At 34.9% G+C, this 21,742-nt stretch overlaps 1 protein-coding gene across 6 annotated transcripts in view; it reads left to right on the top strand.

Moving 5' to 3' along the window:
- Positions 1-21,742, top strand: part of CPLANE1 (ciliogenesis and planar polarity effector 1) — a 64,058-nt gene that overhangs the window by 38,207 nt on the left and 4,109 nt on the right. For all 6 annotated transcript variants that reach the window (XR_005815523.1, XM_040542231.1, XM_040542233.1 and 3 more), the window contains 18 exons: positions 429-497; positions 2,067-2,259; positions 2,833-3,120; positions 3,319-4,071; positions 4,635-4,801; positions 5,798-5,924; positions 6,879-6,933; positions 8,336-8,440; positions 8,806-8,898; positions 9,813-9,925; positions 10,134-10,332; positions 10,593-10,834; positions 12,462-12,555; positions 13,541-13,699; positions 15,548-15,581; positions 18,636-18,801; positions 20,387-20,448; positions 21,010-21,174. Coding sequence is in view for 5 of the 6 variants with exons in the window: in XM_040542231.1 (XP_040398165.1) it covers positions 429-497; positions 2,067-2,259; positions 2,833-3,120; positions 3,319-4,071; positions 4,635-4,801; positions 5,798-5,924; positions 6,879-6,933; positions 8,336-8,440; positions 8,806-8,898; positions 9,813-9,925; positions 10,134-10,332; positions 10,593-10,834; positions 12,462-12,555; positions 13,541-13,699; positions 15,548-15,581; positions 18,636-18,801; positions 20,387-20,448; positions 21,010-21,174 (3,084 nt within the window). In the remaining variant the exon portion in view is untranslated. The remainder of the gene's footprint in view (positions 1-428; positions 498-2,066; positions 2,260-2,832; positions 3,121-3,318; positions 4,072-4,634; positions 4,802-5,797; positions 5,925-6,878; positions 6,934-8,335; positions 8,441-8,805; positions 8,899-9,812; positions 9,926-10,133; positions 10,333-10,592; positions 10,835-12,461; positions 12,556-13,540; positions 13,700-15,547; positions 15,582-18,635; positions 18,802-20,386; positions 20,449-21,009; positions 21,175-21,742) is intronic.

Here is a 21,742-nt window from a genome sequence, read left to right as displayed (position 1 = left end):
TTCTCAAAGGTTCCTTGTGATGCTGGCTTTTCTTTTTTAGGAATACAGGTTGTAATCATATTAACAATATTGCTTAAATAGGATTTTCTCTTCTTTTGTCAATTCAGATCAACCTATTTTTTGCCTGCTGTTTGTGTGAACAGCCAGAACTTTTTCAGTGCTTTTGTTTGAGTCAGTTTCTGATTGCTAGGGAGACAAAGCATGAATGTCAATATTTGCCAGCTCAAATTGCAGCATAATGCAGTATTTGAAGCAATGCAGTTCAGTATAGCTCTGATCATGGCTTACAGGTATAATTTTTTATATATATATATATATATAATTTTATATATATATATGCATATATACAAAAGTGTGTGTATATGAAATGAAAATAAGCAGCACATTATTGTAGTATTTACAATACTTTCTTTTAAAATTTCTTTTAGCACAACTGAGGTAGCTACTAGCACCATTTCTAAATCATTCTCTTTAGAACAAGATTCAGAAGTTCCTGGGTAAGAAAAACCTATAATTTTTTATACAGTAAATAATAGACTACGCCTATTAAATTTTCAGCCTCAAGTAACGTGTGTAGATTTGATTACAAAATATTTATTCCTGCAAACTGTAGTACTGAGTAGCCTTTCCTGAAATGTTTTATGCCATAATCCTTGAGGATCACATACTCTTACATTTTTTTCCAGAATATCACATAAATCAAACATACTAAAGTAGCAGTTCAGAGATACCAGATTTCACAAGAAGTGATACTCTTTTTCTTTTGGTTATGGACAGAATATTTTATTATTATTATTGTTATTATATTATAGTGATTCTATAAAACTACTATAGATATATTATTACATAAAAATGAACAATAGTATTATAAATATATATTTCTGTTAAGTGATGAAAACATGCACGTCCTTTGTCAACTGCTAAATAGAAGTATTAGGTTTATGCTTATGCGTGTAAACATGGAGAATGTTGGAAGTGGGAAAAGGCATCAATAGTCAGCTTTTGTTTCTAGAATAGTCCTGTATGAATTATTTCAGCTTACAGAAAGATCAGATGTACACATCCCTTTGTATTCTGTTTTCTGTCTCTAGTCTCATTTCCATTTTATGTTTTTCATGACTTTTTTTTTTTAATTAAAAAGCTTTCTCCAACTTCAGGATTTCATACTATGGTTATACATTCCAATTGTCTTCCAAAAGAAGACATTTCCTGTGCCTTTTCACACCTATTACATATCCAAAACCTTTTCAATATTACTTCTTAACACGAGCTTTACACTTCGGTTTTATTTCTTGATATTCTTGGATGCCATCCTGTTCAGTTGTGAGAAGTCCTCCAGAGTACCCCTATCAAAGACAGCAGTTGAGATAGTTGAGAAAGAGAGAGTTATGTTGTGGGTTAAATTCTGATGATATAGATGAAGCCCCTCAGTTTCTTTTTAATGTCATGTAAATCCTAACCCTCTCTACTTCATTTAAGTACTTAATCTACTTAAGTCTTTACCTTCTATAAGATCTAATTATCTCTGTGAGTAATTGGAAAACTAACTATATTGTATCATTTGGTGCATGCTATTTTAATTGTTTTCTTATCTGCAATTTTGTTGTTGGCTTTAATTCCAGATAGATAAAAGCACATTTAATCATTTAAATGAAAGTAGATCTGCCATCTCTCACATTTTGGTTAATAATGTCCTTCTCCATTTTCTCTCACCTTTTTGGTTTTATGATTAACAAACCCATTTTCTGTCACAGTATTATTTTCTGCATGTATCTCTAGCAAAGTTAATGTTTCAGATAACCCTGTGACTAAGAATCAGGTAAATCTTACGTCTTTACTACAGTTTTTCACTCATTATATTAGGAAGCATTAGGAAAAAAAAGTTTTATGTGCTCTCTAATGAAGATTGGGCAGTATTAATTGTTAAATTCTTTACTATAAATTAATTATGCTTTAGAAAAATAATGATTTCTTTAAAATGTTCTGGATTGATTTAAGAAAACCTAGCATAGGTTCTGAACTATGAATGTTCCTAACAGTTTTGTTCTTTTTGTTCTGTTGTTTAGTAATGTAGAGGTTTCTGTAAGTCATAGTCAGCCTTCTCTGGCTGGTATGTCAAGTACATCAAGCGTTGTCTCCAATACTTCCATATGTGCAAAAAAGCAAGACATCAAGAAAGAACTCCCTACAGAAGAGAAACAAAACACATCAGAAACTGTCAGGCAGATGCTTCAAGATGAAATGTTTAAGTTAGTTCAGGTGAGCATCTGAATACTGGAAATGGTTTTCACAGTATAAAATTTTATCAAACAATAGGAATAGTTACTGTTTTAAGGTATTTGTTCCCTTTAAAAAAAAAAAAAAAAAAAGGAAAGATTTCCAGTTCCAGGTTGGTACTGTGAAAACTTATTTGAGACTTATTTTTTTTGTTTGTTTTTGACTCAAGAAAATGAGTAATATAATAAAGCTCAGAGTGCGTTCTAGTTCACATAATTGCATAGGTTAGGAAAGATTCTGAAACTGCAATAACTTTGTGGCTGTGCTAGAAATTTTTGTTAGCACATTCAAAGAATTCCATGTAAACTTATATTAACCTAAACTTCAGAAAAGAAGTGAAGGAATTTGTCTGGGTTTAGCATAACCTTTCTGTGGCAGGTATAGTCCTGTTCAAAAAACTATCATACGAATGAATCATCATTGAAACTTACGGATATTGTTTATTTTGACACCTATATTAACAAGATAGTGAACAGTTATAAAGGTGTTATTTTTGCCAAGATCCCTGTTAAAGTTTTTTTTTAGCATTAATTTTGTGTGTGTGTGTCTATCCAGCTACAGCAAATCAACTTCATGAGTTTAATGCAAATAGTCCAGTCATCCTGTGCCAACTTGCCAAATTTGCAACAAATTTTACAACAGCATCAATCTGTTCACCTGGAAGGAAGCCAGACTGTACACAGGCCAAAAGGAAATGGCTCTGGAAGATCTTCATGTTCTCCTAAAGCTTTTCTAAAAACTGAACTGCCCACTCAAGAAGATAAAGGAAAATCTGATCAAAAGAACTCAGATTTTCAACCAAGGAATAGTTTAAGAGATGAAAGCAACAATGGCAACATAAGAGTAAGTACATCTGTGCGTCATTTATGAAGACAGTTCTGTATATCTGATATGTTATCTGTCCTGTTAAATTACTAAATCTTTTTGTAGTGATTGCAGTAGACAAAAAAACATATATATATATATATACCATTTCTGTCCATATTTAATGCATGGCTGCTATTTCGGGGTACTTTTAAATGCTTTTTTCTTTGCTTTTAGAATCATCTGGATATGTATGTTTCTTTAAGCCGACTAGAAAGCCACAGCAGAGAGAGAGGATTTATGCCACCATCTCAAGATTTGCATTCTTCAGCCCCTGTTAAACAAGTTCATCTCCTAGCTCCTTCCTCAGATGTTCAGAAAACACCCAGGCTTATCCCTATTGCAAAAACCCTGAATTACTCAAACGAATTTCCTTTGCTTAAACTTGAATCAGGTTATCATTCCAAACCAGCATTTTTATATCCACTAGAGATGTCATCAGCTTTTGGTAGACCACCCCGAACACCACGAGAAGCCTGGAATTCATCAGATTCTTTATGGAACCATCAGTCATCATGCACATCAAGAAAGAACAAGTCAACAGCACATTTAAGTATGAGTAGATCTGATCCTGAGATCCCAAGGCAAATACATGAGGAAGAGAAAAGGTGGGCAGAAACTGTGCATGAGCCACCTCCCAAACACCTAAATACAAATCATTATGAAGAACAGCAAGAAGTATCATGTCAGCAGCAGTTCTCTGGTAATGTAAAAGTGGGCAATAATACACTGATCACCCAGAACCTGGCTGGTATTCCACTATTGCACTTGCAGCTTGACCCAGTACCTAGACTTCTGCCAGTTATAGGACAGCCAATCACAACTGCTTTAATACCTGTTAAACCTGTAACAAAGGAGACTGAGTGCAGAGAAACGTTCCAGCACACAGGAATATCACTGCTTCACGCCGATTTACTTCAAAAAAAGAAGGTACTGGATTTAATAATAGATTTTTCTAAGTTGCGGGTCTTTCGCAGTTTCATGGTTTCTAATTAATCAAAAATAAATTAATGTTTCCAGATTACGGCAGTTCTTTTGTACGGGCAGAAACATAGTGCTAAAAGGCTTGGGAAGAAAACCTTGCCTTACAGATATTGAGAACCTGATATTTTAAAAAATCTTCTGACAGAATCTCATATGCTCACCATTCCATCTGAACGTAAATGCTTTTCCTTGAAATCTGCTTCTTCAGTCTTTGTCCTCATTGCACACTTCCTACCTTCATCCTCAACCAGAGACATTAGCAGTGAAAATATTAGTGAAATAGATGCTGTGGAGAAAATTTGTGTCTTTTAGGTTACTTTCTGGAAATAGTTTACACATGTACATGTTACCTCTGGTTCTATTAACATCACATTTTCACTCCATAAATTGAGTTGTGTTTATATAACTGAAACCCCAAACAGGACCTGTTCAGTTCATTCAGGATAACTGGGTTTCTCCCTGATTCCTTTATCATTGTTTCATTTTTGCTTATCTCTGAACACTTCCAGGTGCCAAAACTCATTCCACTTCAAGATGTCATTGCATTTGAGCAACGCCACCACCATCATACTTTGACCAGTACATTCTATGGACAGGGCCAAACCGAACCTATCCAGTTACTAAAAACTGATATTGAACCATTTGAACCAAGAGATGTGCAGAACAGTAGAAAAAGGCAAGCCAAACTTTTAAAGTGGGTCTTAATTTTGAAAGACTGTCTGTATTGGGTATCATTATTGTTAGTTATAATCTTCAAGAAGGAAAGGGTTATACTGTTTTAATAAAAATTAAGATACAGGCTCTGATTATGACTCCAGACAGTGGCCAGGAAAATTCCAGCTGAAGGGATATTTTATTTTGTTTTACAAGCTGTGTTATTCATGAATTTTGAAATTTGATTTATACTTTGTTAGTTGGCTTCACAAGCAGTTAAAACAGTTAGTTTAAGTTGCATGTAACTTACCGTTCACTTCTTTTATAATGTCAATAGGTACCACACATTTCACAGATCTGTGCCTTCCCTGAAAGAGTTAATGGCATCATTGCATCTAGAACAGAATGGTTGCTTCTGATTATGATGCTTTTAACTCTGGTAGCTGGAAACAGACTCTAAGGTGAATGTTTCACACTAAGGTGAAAAACAACCAATACGCAGCTGCAGTTTAGAATTTTAGTAGTTTTGATATTATCAGTTGAAATTCTTAAGGCTACAGTTGTCTTATAATCTACTCATCAGATACCAAAGAGAATTGCAACTTTTTAAGTAAAATAGTTCATTAGATAGTTTGAGTGATAACAGAGGTTTGTTTCTTGCTGGAATATTTCTTAGTTTCTTTACAGACATTTTGTTTTGTAATGATTTTTTACTATTATTATACACAAAATGTGGGTACTTAATATCATCCAGTGTGTAATATTTGGTATGACTAGCTTATAACACCTTTTAACAGATTTTGGTCTAACTGTTGAATGTTTTTGAGTTCTTGCAATGATTTCAGGTAGATTTCTGGTAGGGAAAGTCATACTTTGAACTCTGTGCACCAGTAGTATTTATCTTCTCCACCTTTATTTCAGTGTGTATTTCTAAATAGTAATATTTCTTAGAAAATTACAGATATTCCTATTATTACAGTGTGGTTCTTATTTTTATTTGTCATTAATATGTTGGCAGACAAAAGAGGCGTGATGAAAAACAAATGAAAGAGGAGGAAAAGAAGAAACCAACTGTGTCCTTCCATCCAGATGACTCCATTATCAGTATTAATGATACAGTGATGGTTGTTGAATCAGAGACTGGGGTATAGAAAAATGTTTTTTCTTTGCCTTTTTCCATTCAAATATTAACAGAAAATAAAGACGAAGCAAACTAAACTAAAACAATCATGTATATTTCTTCCAGGCTCTCCCCTAGAAACAGTATACATTTTTCATTTGTATTTCCTGTAAATAACAAATTTATGATGGAAAAAGTATTCCAAGGTTGTTTTTGTTTTTCCTGGGACATGACCTTTCCTATTTAGAATAGGTTATTTTGACATTTAAAATTAAATATACACACAAACTCTAATTCCAAAAAAAAAAAAAATCATAGCAGTACTTCCAGGAGAGCTATCCCAGGCACCACTGTTTTCACTTGAGGCTAAATGATGACAATAGAAGAGTCAAGATCGGGAGCAGAATTCTCATTTCTGTCTTAGCCAAGCCGCTGAGAAGAGAAAACCCTTCCTCAAGCTGGGTTTTGATTTATGCATTTCTGTTTGTTTACCTAGCTTTTTTTAATATGTTTTAATATCTTTGAGGGTTATCCTTGCCAGTACCAGATTTAAAGGCAGCCTTTTCAGTATCCAGAACAGTAAGCTTTATTTCTCATCTATAGCATTCCTTCTTTAAGACTTCTCTGTTTAGCACAGCAACTGGAGAGCATCCCCAGGGCTAGGAGATGTTAATTATGATACAGCAGAGATAGCATATGCTCAAGGAAGAATGAGGAATTTATATTACTGTCACCTCACAATTACTGCAGATCACCCCAAAGGTATATATGGTAATGAATTTTGCATACTCTTTAATTCCACTAAAAAGGAACGGATCAGAAGAAAAAAAAAAAAAAAGAGGGTAAGAAAAGTATGCTACAGTGATTTTGTTAAAATCATAACTCAGGGGAGGTATATTGGAAAATTAACAGCATCAAAAAAACCTTTAATTGGGACAGGAACTATCTTTTAGGTTAATTCTTTTTCTCCTTTTATTAGGATCAAGAAGCAAAATCTACCTCTCAGCTTCAAGATAATGTTTTCATTTCAGTAGGCAAGTATAAATACTTGTAATGCTTTGAGTGCTTACAAAAATCAAGGAACAGAAGTTTGTTAGATTTCAAAGAAAATTTCTATATTAAGTCAATATTAAAATGTTAATAAGTCAAACATTGTAGTCTTTAGAAATACAAGCTACATTGTGTATTTATGGGTTCTTTCCCCAGAAAATTAGGAAATCCTTTCAAGGTACACAATAAATACTCAGTCGTCTTTTGGGTTAGTCAATTTTAGGGAATTGGTGTAGAGAGAAAAGAGGGCAAATTTAAGATTAATACCAAGTACAGAATCACAGAATGGCTTTGGTTGGAAGGGACATAAAAGATCATTTAGTTTAACACACACACCCCAAAATGGACACGGACACCTCCCACCAGACCAGGTTGCCCAAAGCCACAGCCAGCCTGGCCTCGAACACTTCCAGGGATGGGGCATTCACAGCTTCTCTGGGCAGCCTGTGCCAGTGCCTCAGCACCCTCTGAGTGAAGAATTTCTTCCTAATGTCTAATCTAAATCTACCCTCTTTATTTCAAAACCATTCTCCCTTGTCCTATCACTGTACTTCCTGACTACGTGTAATCTCAGAATAATTCTCCTGAAGATTCTAGAAGTATTTTAAGTTTTCTTGAAAATAAGTGGTAATGTTTTATTTATGCCTATAAACAATGGACTGCAGGAAAGAGTAAAAGTATGCTGTATGAATATTAGTAACTATTGCTCACAGTGATTTCTGTTCATGTGATTAATCAGCAGAATGTTGTAAACAGTGATTTAATGTTCTAAATCTGTTTCATTTGTTTTAGAAGGTTCTTCCAGTTTTATTTGGCAGCATATTCTAATTACATGAAACTTAACACTCCTATATTTAAAGGAAACTCAATGTATACAGTATTTCTAGATTGCAAAAAGAAGATTATGGCTATAGAAAGAAGATTTGCTTCGTAATACATTAATTCAGCACAATATTTAGTCCGACCAGGGGAAAAAAATGCAATCCATTCTCTGAAATTTGGCCTTAGAGAAATGCTGCCCTGCAAAGCTCTAAAAATATCAGAAATAAAGGTATACATGTCATAAATATTCCCATCTTTTTGAAATACGAAACGAATGGTTGTTGCACAGCATATTAAAATATTTAAAGACTACACATCCAAACTGAGCCTTGATTTTAATTCAGTGTAGCATTGTAAGTTTTGGAACAGTTACATATTCACAGAAGACAGATAGTACAAACTTTTCTGAACACCATTCATAAAGTAGAGATATGTTAAGACTATCTATCAGAAGTGCAAAGAAAAATCTATTGGGTCCCCTAGTTCTGAGCTAAAATCATTGCTTTTATAGATTTCTAATTAATGCACTAATAGGCAGCTATTGTGTGTTATACTGCATTTTAGACAAACTGGAGGAAGCAATTACTACTCCAATAGATCTACATTACATGGCTTCTACAAAAAAAAAGCCAGCAGAAACTCAAGATGCAAGTACAAATACTCATCCAGGTAAGTGCTACCTGTGTGGGCTTTAACATTTTGTTACCAAAAAAATGTATTAAACTAGAAGATATTGGAATATAAATAACAATATTAGCTAAAAGAGTTAAAAATGTTACTAATGCAATTGTGTAAGAGACTCCACATGCTTTCTGTAAGTCACTTCTGCTGTGACTTTTTCTGAGAGCTCCTTTTTTAATTGCCTTTATCTAAATATAGTTAGACAATGTTTCACATTTGACTGAAATAGCTTCTCTACCTCTTCCCCCCAGCTTTCCTTTCATCATAAGCTGGTAAATCAGAAACATAAGTTCAAATGATGCCATAAGTGTCCTTCCTTAGATTCATGCATTTTGTTTTCTTTCCCTATCAAGTGCTCAAAACATATAAGGATGTTGGAATCAGTGCTGGAATTGAGGTTTCTGAAGTTCGAAAAAATGAGTCAACCACATCTGTTCCCATGCCAGGTGTGGCTTCAGGCTTTGTCTATTTCATTTGTTGTTATGGAAGTCTATAAAAATATTGCCATCTTAACATGTTTTTTATAGGAGTTAGCTTAATGCAGGGTATTGATAAGATTCTAATTTAACCTATTTCTTTCAACCAAACATTAAATAATTATAATCCTGTTTATGAAACATTTGGCTGTGTCTTCTTTAGTACAATGTACCTATGCTTTTGTATTTGTTTATTAGGAGGTATATTTATAGGTTTTAGATTGGTTTTAGTGCTGCTCAATCTTGCAAAATTTTACTCCAGTCAAATTTCGGTTCAGTTTGTAGAATACAAAGTAGAAGGTAATTTTTATTTTGGGCTAAATAATGTATTTTGTTTTGTGTTTTGCCCACACAAAAATCATAAATCCATGATAAATTGTGCTAAATAAGATTAATTACCTAAATATTTTCCTCATGCTAGCATATAAACATATACATTTTTCATTTCTTTTAAAATTCAACAGCATTGTTCCATTTGGAAGATTATTTTACTACATAGCATACTTTGCAAATAGCTAATTAGATGTCTTTCTAGCTAAGTAGTGTCATTTATTTGGATCAAGTCAAGATACAGTGATTTTTTCTAACCATTTAAGGTAGAATTGGAAATGAATTGCAATTTATACTGCAGCATGTTACTCTGATTTTAATCTTTTGAATATTTCTCTGCTAATTTATCACCAAAATGAAAAATAAGTAGTGATCAATTTTGTTAGAAGCAAACATTAAAGAAATCTATTGATTTATGTTTTTTATTTTCATTTAAGAAAAAAGCTAATCAAAGCTTATCTTGTCATTTAGAGAATTCAGACCTATTTCCAAATAGTTTTCCAGAGTTTCATGGCTTTTACTGCAAATATAATACTATTATTCTTTTCCCATAGAATCATCTAGTGTCCCTGAGTTACTACCACCAGACATGTATATAAACCTGAGGTTCCCTGGTGAAGTGAAGGAGAAACCTTTACCATCCTTTCTGCCTGATGCACCTGACTTGGTTAGTGGCCCAATTTATACAAGGTTTAATTATAAGTATACCATTTGTCTTATCTCAGTTGTGTAATACTGTGGGGAAGATTGTAGTAATTTTGTCTCTGAAACAGGAAGTCTCAACTCAAAGTGGGAAGAGTAAACACAGGGAATGATTAAAATGTACTGCTCAAAACACATGCTGTATAATTCTTCATTATCTTGCTCTTATTTAGAGTGAACATGAATATATCAGTGTGATTGACATTAAAGACAGTGACATCCTTAATGATTTACCCATGATACCTGAGTCAGCAGAAGATATAGGTACTACAGAGCAAATTGAGAAGTTTGAAATTCCATCTACTGCAGAACTTCACCACAGGGCAGCTTCTGTTACTAATGCAATTCCACCTGAGCCGCTACAGAAGAAAGGTAAACCATTGTATTTTTAAATCAGAAAAAAAGCTACGCATTTTTATTATAATATCTTGCCTCCCTACAGAAAATACTCAGCCTTTCCCAAATCACCTCCTGCTTGTTTTCTTATACATCAAAACATTTATAAATTTGACTTTTGTGCTGATTCCTGTCTGCTATAATGTACTATGTATAGCACAGCTATGCCTAATTATTTGCAGTACTTAAATGTTTGCATTTCACTTGATGATGTTCGTCCACTCTTTTCCTTCTAGACAATCATCCCAAAGATATGTCAAGCCAAGTGCAAAAGGAAGATAAACCGTTTTCTTCTAGAGACAGTGTAACTTGGAACATAGTACATGAGGATGCCAGAACTTTTCCTTCTTCAGGGCTGCTGTCTAAAGTAGTTAACAAAGAACACTTTTCCACAAAGCAGCAAGAAATGGATATGCAATTACAGATGCTGCAGAATATAACAGAAAATATGGAAGAGGATTTCAGAAATACCAAAATGGTGAGTTCAGACTGCTAACTGTTGTGTCTGAAATGGTTTACTTTTTATTTCATTTAACTAAAGACAAAATCTAAATTTTCAAATAATGTATTTCAAAATTGCGTAGTATATATTGAGTGAGAATCAAGTACTGTTCTTTTCCATTTAGTGCTGTATTTGTTGGTAGACACGATTGCTTACAGTGATCCAAATGCTGGCCAGAATTGTGATATTATAGGCTGAATATATTTAATTTCCCTATAAGTGGGAAAGCGAAATAGCACAAGACTATGGGCTCAGTTGGAGATCACCTTGGCAAAGGTTTGGCAAAGTTTTGCCTCTGCAGAATATTATGTGACTAATTCTGGAAAATGTTTCCATTGATTTAATCAAATATTTGCATAAATGCATAATATATGCAAATAAATGCATAAAGATGCATTTGCATCTTTATAAATCTAAATAGATATGTAAATTAAATGCATTTTGGACATAACGTGTTCAGATCATCTTACGTAATTCAAGTATTACAAGTTTGTTAGGTCATGACAAAAGTCTGATGTTAAAACTTCTCAACAGACTCTGGCTTATTAATTCTACATCTAGTTTTTAATTTGACTAAAACTTCAGATGGGGCTGACTTTAAGTGTATACTAAGTGGCGAATATTGGCAATTATTTCTTCACATTACTTCAACTTCTTAATCAAATTTAAAGCAAAGTGGGAGTAACTGTTCTAAGCATGAGCCAGTAGGTTCTGATTTTATGTATTGTGTAAAAAAAAAAAAAATTATTTGCACATCAGATCTGGCTTAATACAGAATGAATTCAGTATCACTCTGTAATTCCACAGCATCTTTTTTTTTTTGTATAGTAATTCAAACAAATACTCTCCATTGCTTGCTCTTCCAAATAGTCACAGAAATATAGGACCTCATTGTGTCACCTACACACAGTTATTACATTAAGTTGGATTATTTAATCACTTCTATCCTTCCTCCACGGGATCATCTAAGCTGATTTTTAAGTGTGTGGTGAAAAACATCTTTGCTTGTCTTCTCTATTTCAGCATTTTATTGCATTTTGTTTTTTAAACTTTTTCTGAATGTTTAGCCAAATCCTGATCCCTGAAAATGCAGCGATTTTTCCTGTTTGCCTCATGTACATGGCAATTAGTGATTCCTTTTATAACAATTTCTCACATATTATAAATAAGTTTTGACACTTGTTCTTTGTAAAAATGATCAGTAGAATGTCTCAACATAGGTTAGTCAGTTTTATTTTTCACTTTCTATTTTTCAACTTCAGGAAACTTCTGACTTAGGAAGAATGTGGAAATATTTTTATTTCTATGTTTTTCAGATAAGATATGTTAGGAAACTTCACCTATTTATAAAACAGAATGTGATTAACAGGATTAAAAATTCACAAGTATAATACAGTTCATATCTTTTTCTCAAAGCAATGTTCCAGAAGATCAAACTCTTTAGACAAAATAAATCTACTTGAGATACTATAGTCCTGATGTTTATAAGATTCTGAGGAAAAAAAATATATTTAAAGCAAACTTTGCATGAATATCTGCTATGTAAGTCTCATAAATGCTTTGGAGTTGATATTGTTACTTAGTTTTTGTGTTGCATTTATAGCTAGTGAAAATAATAGAAGATTTTGAAATGGCCGCCAATTCAGACATTAATGCTTATCCTTCATTCTCTGAAGATGCTAGCATCATTGGTGATGGTATGTGTACAGTTAACAGAAGGAGAGTAAATTTTGGATTGTATATTAAACTTAATTTTTTCAACCGTGAAGTTTAATGCAATTCTGAAAAGTGTTACCTAAATATCAAAAAAAAAAAAAAAAAAGAAAAATACAAGAGAGAGGAAAAAAAACAACAAAGGTAGAGAATTTGAGTAACGTTATGGATACTGCTTCAATGTAAATACATTTGAAAGCATTTGTGTACTTTGGTCTTTTCCAAAACCATAATGCAGGACCTAAGCATAGGATTTTAAAGATAATATATATTTCTGTTGTATCATAAAATCAAATATCGTGCTTTTGAGGGCTTTGTTTGCTGATATAAAAGGATATGAAATTTGTTCAGTTTTCCCTATGTATATAAGGCAAATACTTTTTACATAACTCTCTGGTGGATATTTAGTTATAACATCTTCTGATTAAGTTTAAAGCCTATATCAGCTCAACTGGCTGCTAGGATTGATTCACTGAATATTTTTATATATATATATATATAATAATTGACTATATGTTACATATTTACTTATAGCTACTATACTGTGCCAAGGAGGAATGCATTAGGGGTACATGCTTCAGGTCCATTTTACATTCATACCAAAACAGTCTAATCTATCTAAGAACTTAATGCAAAGCCAAGTGGTAGAACTAAATTGTGGCTATATCTGTATTTATACATAAGATTATATTTAAGATGTCCATTAGCCTCACACAAAGTAACTCATAGTTCAGCCTTTTTGTTCATATGTGCAGGTCTGGTACATATATTGCAGTTCTCATAGAGCACTTTCATAGGAAGGTATGACTGATCTCTCAGTAAGTGTATTAAGCTGTTGAAAATTATAACTTAAAATTGTTTTAGGCTGGACACATAAATAAATATGCCACTAACATATAAGAGTGATTGTATTGTGTTTTTTTTTTTCCATTGGCCTGTATTAATTACTTTTTTTTTTCATTGGATCAGAACATTATGTGAGGGCCATGATTTCTGAAGATGGGGGTGATGAAAAGGAGAGCTTAAGACCTGAACATCCTATACCCAATTATACTGCATTGGAATTGTGCTCTTCTGCTTCTACAGCCTCTGCTTCTAACTTTCCCAGTGGCATAAAGTCATCTTCTGGTATAATCTTTAAAGTTTACTTTTCCCTTTTCCTTCATTTAAAAATAAGCAATCCCTTTCTTCCTGTTGTCGTACTTCCTTGTTGCTGTTATGTAACGCCAGTGAGCTCATAAATGTCAGTTCATGGATGTTTATTCTTGTGGATATTTATTATTCTGGTCAGCATATTTTCCAGCCTTTCTAAATTGCAGTATTTAGAATAGGCTTCATGGATGTTCATTGATAATGAGTTTATATGTCACCTGGCAATGCATTATCCCCCACTTATGAAGATAGTTTGCCAGTACACTACACTTGCACTTGATTTCACCCTGTTACTGAAAGAAAATGAATAACTTTGGGTCTGTTTCAGAAACCCTTCACTGTGATGATTTGTAGTTATTTACTTAAGTGTTATCCTGAGTCTAAATAGGCACAGTGCCAAAGAACACCCATACTTTCCTCCCAAAGCTGTCTTTATCACCTCTGGCATCTTCCTGTGTTTGAGAGAGATGAAATTTCAATTAAACCCAGCCCACATCAGAAAAATAAATGTTTTAGGGGCGACCTTATCGCACTGTACAGGTACCTTAAAGGAGGCTGTAGCGAGGTGGGGGTTGGCCTATTCTCCCACATGCCTGGTGACAGGACGAGGGGGAATGGGCTAAAGTTGCGCCAGGGGAGGTTTAGGTTGGATATTAGGAAGAAATTCTTTACGGAAAGGGTTGTTAGGCATTGGAATGGGCTGCCCAGGGAAGTGGTTGAGTCACTATCCCTGGAGGTCTTTAAAAGACGTTTAGATGTTGAACTTAGTGATATGGTTTAGTGGAGGACTTGTTAGTATTAGGTCAGAGGTTGGACTTGGTGATCTTGGAGGTCTCTTCCAACCTAGATGATCCTGTGATTCTGAGATTTTTTTTTATCACTATATGGTAACTACTGTTTATGTCCTAAAGCGTTATCTTATGAGGTCCCATTTCATTTTGCAAACTGACAGTATGTTGATTTTTGCAAGTCTGAAGACTACAGTAGCATTAGAGGAGGAGTAAAAATCAGTACTCCCTATTCTTGATGTTTAAAAGTATAAGATGTTATATTTATCTCTATGTTGCCTGTATTGTTTGTTTTCAAGCTTCTAAAATTTATATATATATTTTTACAGACAAACATGCATTTGACTGTCATATTTGCAGCAATCTTTCTTAATAAAGAGTTAAACATGGTTCCTATATCTGCATATAGCAGAATTAAATATCAAATGATGTGCACAGGCACACACATTTTATAAAAAATAATACATTTTTAGTTTTCCTCTTTAAGTATAAACTTGTTACTTGCAAGCTAAGAAAACTCTAGGTGATTCTGAGTTGCAATTGGAATTTTTTGAGAGATTACAGATTAATTTAGGAAGGCGATAGTGTTCTTGCTTCCAAGACATCCATGCTGTTATTTAGCCACATTTCTTGAATTCCAGCAGTTCTTACCCTGGCTTTTTAAAGTAAGTGGAAATCATTCATTTTCCATAAAAAGTTGTACAATTAGTTGGAACAGATCAGTTCCAATTAGTTGGAACTCATTAGCCTCATTGGGGCAGGGCTGAAAACTTACTATAGTGACCTTGTCTTCCTAGCAAAACTACCTCTGTTAATCAGGTTAATAAATTAATAAATGTTCTCTGACAACTGTCTGTTAATCTGGTAGTAGATGACATGCTCTCACACAGGTTATTAGGCCTAAGTATGTAATTAGTTTATTTTTAATGTCAGCACATTCAGGTTGATATATATTATCCCACAGGCTGTTTAACATATGTTATTAGCCTGTGTACAAGTGCAAGGTTTTTATTAACAAAGGATGTTTCTGTTTCAGGCTTTATTTTAAGTGAAGAACTACGTGATGATAGGTATGTATTTTGACACCGGTTTTGTTGAAAATTTGTTTACTACCAATAAGGGAATTGTCCAGGTGGAACTGTCTCATAAAAATCTAGGCATTTATTTGAAAATGGATGAAAACTTTTCTGTTAATTAGTTTGAGGCATTTGTTCTGACGTCAACAGTGCCTGTTACATTTGTTTAACACGAAATCTGCAGAAGCATTGAAAGTTGCTTTCTAGTTGCAAGTAACAGAGCTGTTAATGTAGATGCTGCTAATGTCTATGCACGTTTATTATTCCTCCTATCTGCAAAATACTGGTTTTGAATGAGTGCATGTAACTGCTGATAATAGTCATCTACTGAGGCAAGCTCTCACTAGAAAGTTTTTGGAGAGTTACTGTATCAAAAATGTGAAGCATCATACTGAAGATTTCAAAACTGGGTTGATCTTATGCATTAGGTAAAATGGGCTGACATACATATTTTTTGTTGCTAACTGCTTTAATCTTCTAGATTCAGCTTTGCAGTAGGAATCTTCTAGATTCAGCTTTTGCAGCTTTTACAGTAGCTGGCTTCCCTTTCTTCCTGGTCATTTTGCTCAGTTACCTACCTACCTTTATCAAATTTTTCTTCAAGCATAGCAGTAGAACGAATGCCTTAGTTTATTATATAAATATTTAAAGTCAAAATGCTTGTTTTGTGTTGTGAATGCAGATTAGGGAGTGATTGCATAACCTGGAGGATGCATATGAGGCAATAAATTTTAGTAGATGGTGATTTTACCCAAAGGAGTCTTTTGAATTTAGTGTAGCATGTAATGGTAAACTACGTATGATATAGTTTTTATTGAAAGCAACTGATTAAAAGAGAGGATAGAAATGAGCAGAATTTAGGTAAAACCATTCTCCCACTCACAGTGATTCTTGCTTAGAGAGTTGGGTTTGGAAGTTGAGAGTTGGGGTTCCTGAAACAGATAGCATCCCACAGCTTCATCTCTGCATGCTCCTGGATTTCTGAGTTGCCAGTTTTAGCCTCCTCTGGACTAGCCATGTGGAGGTCAGGCAATCTGTCTCTTGATCCATCATGTTTCTTGATGGTTTATTCAGACCTGTCTTTGCTGATGTTAGTCAGGTCTCACTCATTCTGCCCCATTCACCTTAGGGAGAAAGTTGGCAAAGTGCACATGCTGGCAGTGAAGCTAAGGTGATAGCTGGTAACTTTTTAAAAATAGCACATCTATACACATTATCAATGTATTCCTTGTTTGCACTAACACAGTGAGATGTAGGAGAAAGAAAATTGTCTAAAGGATTCTGGTAAAACAACCTGAGTATTCTCATTTTGAGCGTAATAGGAAGGATTTTAGCTTTTCTTACATGCATATTCTATTTCAAATCAGTAACATATTTTCTGCTGCCTAAGTTTAAGTTCTTTAGAAGATCCCTTGCAAATTACTGATTTGAATGGTGTTACTGACATTGTTAGTGGTGTTGTAGTAGAAGGTGACATCTCTCCAGTGGAGCGGGGCTTTACAAAAATGGCAGCTAAGAAAATCTCTAGGTAATAACGTCTGTTTTTCATTATCTGTTGGTCAAATAATTTTAACCCCAGTTATTCTTCTCTTCTTACAATGGAAGCAAGCATGTGAGTTGAGTTGGTGTCAATGGGACTCGTAATAGAACTGTTTAATGACCACTGTTTTACTCTCCATTATTGTCAAAAGTGCCAGTTTTTATATATTTTTTAAAATTCTTGGTTTTAAAATTATTTCCTTCCTACTCACTTGTTCCTTCTGCAAGTGATAAACCGGAGCATAGGTCTCTACAGACATCAGAATCAGCTCAGCCAATGACAGGAGCCTCCTAAAGCAGTTCTGATAGACAAAACAAAAATTTCCTGACAGTGGCAGAGCAGTTTCAGAACTTGAGCTGGTCATTCTTGCCTCCATGCTGGAGATTTCTCTGCCTTTCTAGCTATTAGTTATAAAATCAGCTGTGTTCTTTCCTGATATAGATTGAAATTGCAGCTCTTTCCTACTCCTGTTTATAATATTAGTTGCTTACAAGGCAAAATTACAGCTGTTGAGGATGACAACATGTCCAAACATTTCTTGAACTCTGGCAGTTGGTGCTGGGACCACTGCCCTGGGGAGCCTGTCCCAGTGCCCGACCACCCTCTGGGTGCAGAACCTTTCCCTAACACCCAGCCTGACCCTCCCCTGTCCCAGCTCCATGCCGTTCCCTCGGGTCCTGTCGCTGTCCCCAGACAGTCCCCCTCCTCATGGGGGAGCTGCAGGCCGCCATGAGGCCTCCCCTCAGCCTGCTCTGCTCTGGGCTGAACAAACCCAGGGACCTCAGCTTTTCCTGTACGTCTTGCTCTCTAGACCCTTCACAATTTCTGTAGCCCTCCTTTGGACGCTCTCTAACAGTTTTATGTCCTTCCTATATTGTGGCACCCAAACTTGCACAGTACTGGAGGTGAGGCCGCACCAGCACAGAGCAGAGCAGGACAATCCCTTCCCTCGACTGGCTAGCAGTGCCGTGCCTGATGCACCCCTGGATATGTTTCGTCCTTTTGGCTGCCAGGGCACACTGCTGGCTCATGTGCAACTTGATGTTGATGAGAACCCCCAGATCCCTTTCTGCGGGGCTGCTCTCCAGCCTTTTGTCCCACAGTCTGTACATGCATCCAGGGTTGTTGCCCTGTCCCAGGTACAGAATCTGGCACTTGCTCTTGTTGAACATCCTTATTGTTGGGGATTGCTCAGCTCTCTAATTTGTCAAGATCTCTCTGCAAGGCCTCTCTACCCTTGATGTAGTCAACATCTCCTCAACAGTTTCAGCACTATTACCTGAATGCAACTAACAAAGAGAATAAAAGTTTTAGGAAACATCTTGGAAATTTCTTGCGTACCAGTATTTATATGAAGTAGAATTTTACAGAAAAGTTTCCCATCTGGGAAATTTCAGAATTGAGTCAGAATTTTGAATGGATTGCAGTATTTTTTTGTCATGTGTGTCTGTCATTGTTTGCAATTTAAAGAAAATGCTAAATCATTTCTCATTTACATGTGCTTTCAGGATTCATGATTCTGCTTCTGGACGTTCTAAAAAAACAGAAAAGGAGAAGAAAGAGATACAAGCATGGATGAGAAGAAAGCAAAAGGAAAGAATGAGAGAATATGTGAAGAAACTTGATGAACAAAGACAGAAAGAGCATAATCCATTCAATTTAAGAAAGAATATGGTAGGAACAACGGGTATCTTGAAGAGTAACTGTTATATATTGCACAGTTGTTCAGATTAGGTTAGATAAAGGCTGTCAGTATTTTTTCCCATTTTAATTTTGCTTTTTGTATATGTTTTATTTTATTGCAACTGGCTGTATGCATGTTAGAAGTGATCAGTGAGCAAATTCACCAGTGTTCCTCATTGTCGTCAGTAATGATGGTGGCAATTATGACCTGACCCCAAGGTCAAGCTTCAGGATTTGTTGACCCCTGACTGTAATGGAGACAGCTGTAACATTCACTGATAAAAGATGTATTTTGTTAGGGACTGGGAGCTACAGGAGTTACAAAGACATGTTTAGGTCTTGTTTCATACACCACCACTCCACAAAAACAAACAAACAAACAAAACACAATGAGTTTAAAAAGCAGAGTTCAGAAGGTAACATCTGTTACGACAGTGAGACAGTGATAAAATATTGAGGTCAGCCATCTTTGTCCTTAACACACACAGATGTTTGTGCAATTATGGAGGGTCAGCAGAAATGTCAGAATATCTTAAGTACTTAATGAATTTTCTTTGTCAAAGACTGTTTTCAATACAGGCTCAGAAAAGAACTCCTTCCCTTCCAGATATTTTATTTTTTTTAATTAATAAAATCACATTTATGGCCTGATGCATCTCTTCTGAGCTGCACTGTGCTGGCAATAACTGAAGAAAACAAAGGTTAAAAGTAGTTCAGAAATAATTTCCCAATCTGTATTAAGTCATAAAATAAGCATTTGTCACCTAGATACGTTCAGGACCTGAAAAGACACAACTGAGTAGGGGGAATCTCCAGGTTTATAGAAGATGAGACCTAGCAATAACAATTGTATCCCATACTTTTTACTGATAAACTTGATGTAAATTCTTTCCGGGTGAAGCTATACTAGGTTTAACTCCTGAGGAGCAAATAGATAACATGCAAAGGTTTCCCCTTAGTACATGGTTTTCTACTGACTGTTAGAAACAATAGCAGATCTCATCAGAGTTGTCCCAGACTTCTCTTTTGTACCTGTATAAAAAGAAGTGATACAAAGAAAATGTGCATTGGCTTACCTGTACTTCTCTCCCTCTCCTGTGTAGTCAACCCATAAATATATACTTGATGCATCCATTACAGACTTTTCCCTTGAATTCATTAGATGGAGAAAGTCTCAGCTTTGTTTATTTTTTCTTAAATTGTACTCCAGCAAACAGAACAAATTGCAACCCTGTCCTGATTTTTTAAATTAAGTACTTTCAAGAAAATAACTGATTTTTAGGAAGCTGAGTGCAAGGACAAATTTTGCGCCTGACAGTGATGACATCTTAGGATTCAGGTATGAGCTATGGAATGTGGGACTGCAGGCTTTCAATGTATTTTTAGAGCTTGGAAGTTTATAGGGGCAATCTTAACTGAATCCTGTGGTTAGGGCCATATGCTTTCACGTTGTTTTTCATTTTGGAGAGTGTTTTAAACAGTAACTTTCAGGTCAGGTAGATCTAAATTTTGAGGTTGATGGAATGGAATGAGACAATACAAAATAAGTTAATGATTGTTGTACTTTCTTCCACAGCATTGTAGTCTTACTTCCAAGGATATTAAATTATTCAAGAAGATGAAGGAAGAAAAAGACAAGTAAGTTTCTATAGGTAACTTTAGGAATTCTTATTACCAATTTTACAGTCTTAAGAAGAGGTAGTTTTAACTACCTTGTCTGTGTGAAATTTCAGGTACAAATGGCATTTCAACAAAAAGCGTAAACAATTCATGTTTGCATTACCATTTAGGACAAGTCTGAACACTTTTCATCCTTGCCTGTATTTTTAACTTTCCAAATATATATATTTATTTATTTATATATATGTATATGCACATATATATATATGTACACACACATATGATTTTTGCAACACTGACTTTCTGTCAAAACTATTATTAATAAATGCTTTAGCTTTTTGCAAATTATCTTGAAAGGGTTAGTATATGTTCTCTGAAACTGTAAAAATATTACTTTTTTTTGGTTATCAAGTAGGCTTACAAGCCTCACAAGCCAGCTGCAATTAAATCATAGAAACATAAAATGCTTTGGGTTGGAAAGGACTTTAAAGATCATCTAGTTCCAACCTCCCTGCCATGGGAGGGGACAATGAGTGGTAATGAGTTAATACATAATATCGTGGTTCCATTTTTCCATAGAGTGCTGTTATCTGAACATCACAGTATGAGAGTATCACAAGCGCTTTCTCTGATGAATGAAATGTTATCTGAAACAGTGGTGTTACCTGCAAGTGAACACAGACCATTGTCCAGGACAAGATCACCTCAAGAGTGTAAAAAAAGGCACATGATGTCTGCTAGAGGGTAATGAATTTTAAGCATTAACCATATACTAATGTTTTAGCTTCTCTACAACACTTCACATTTGTCCGCAACTTGTAGTGCTTGTTACAGGGATTAGCATGAGAGAAACTTTATGTTCTGGCAGAATCAAAGATACACTTTGGCTGGATCAGAGGAGTCTTGGCTTCCTGTACCAATCTTCTTTAAAGCGCCAGAGCAAATCCTGGAGGGAGCCTTAAAAATGCCTTTTGGAGCATAGTATGAGCCAGCTCTAGAGTCAGAGCTATAATCACTGTCCTAACCCGTTCCACTCAGCAGCAATCAGGTACCTGGAATATACCTAATAACATAGCTATTGATCTCAGTAGCATCCAGTAACAAGGAAGAAGGAAATAAAAATACTACTGTGCGCACACACAGACTAAATAAATTAGTGTTTGGAAAACTCTAGATTTACTGGCTTCCTTTTTAATTTAGGAAATCAATTTGTCTAGAGTTTTAGCTATTCTTTCTTTTGAACACAGGTGCTTATTACCTTCTGAAGATATGGTGGTATTTGAGTATTACAAATTGGAAAATGTATTCTTCT

The sequence above is a fragment of the Cygnus olor genome, chromosome Z, assembly GCF_009769625.2.
Source record: "Cygnus olor isolate bCygOlo1 chromosome Z, bCygOlo1.pri.v2, whole genome shotgun sequence".
In the NCBI taxonomy this organism is placed as follows: domain Eukaryota; kingdom Metazoa; phylum Chordata; class Aves; order Anseriformes; family Anatidae; genus Cygnus; species Cygnus olor.
This window is presented reverse-complemented; position numbering and strand designations above follow the sequence as displayed.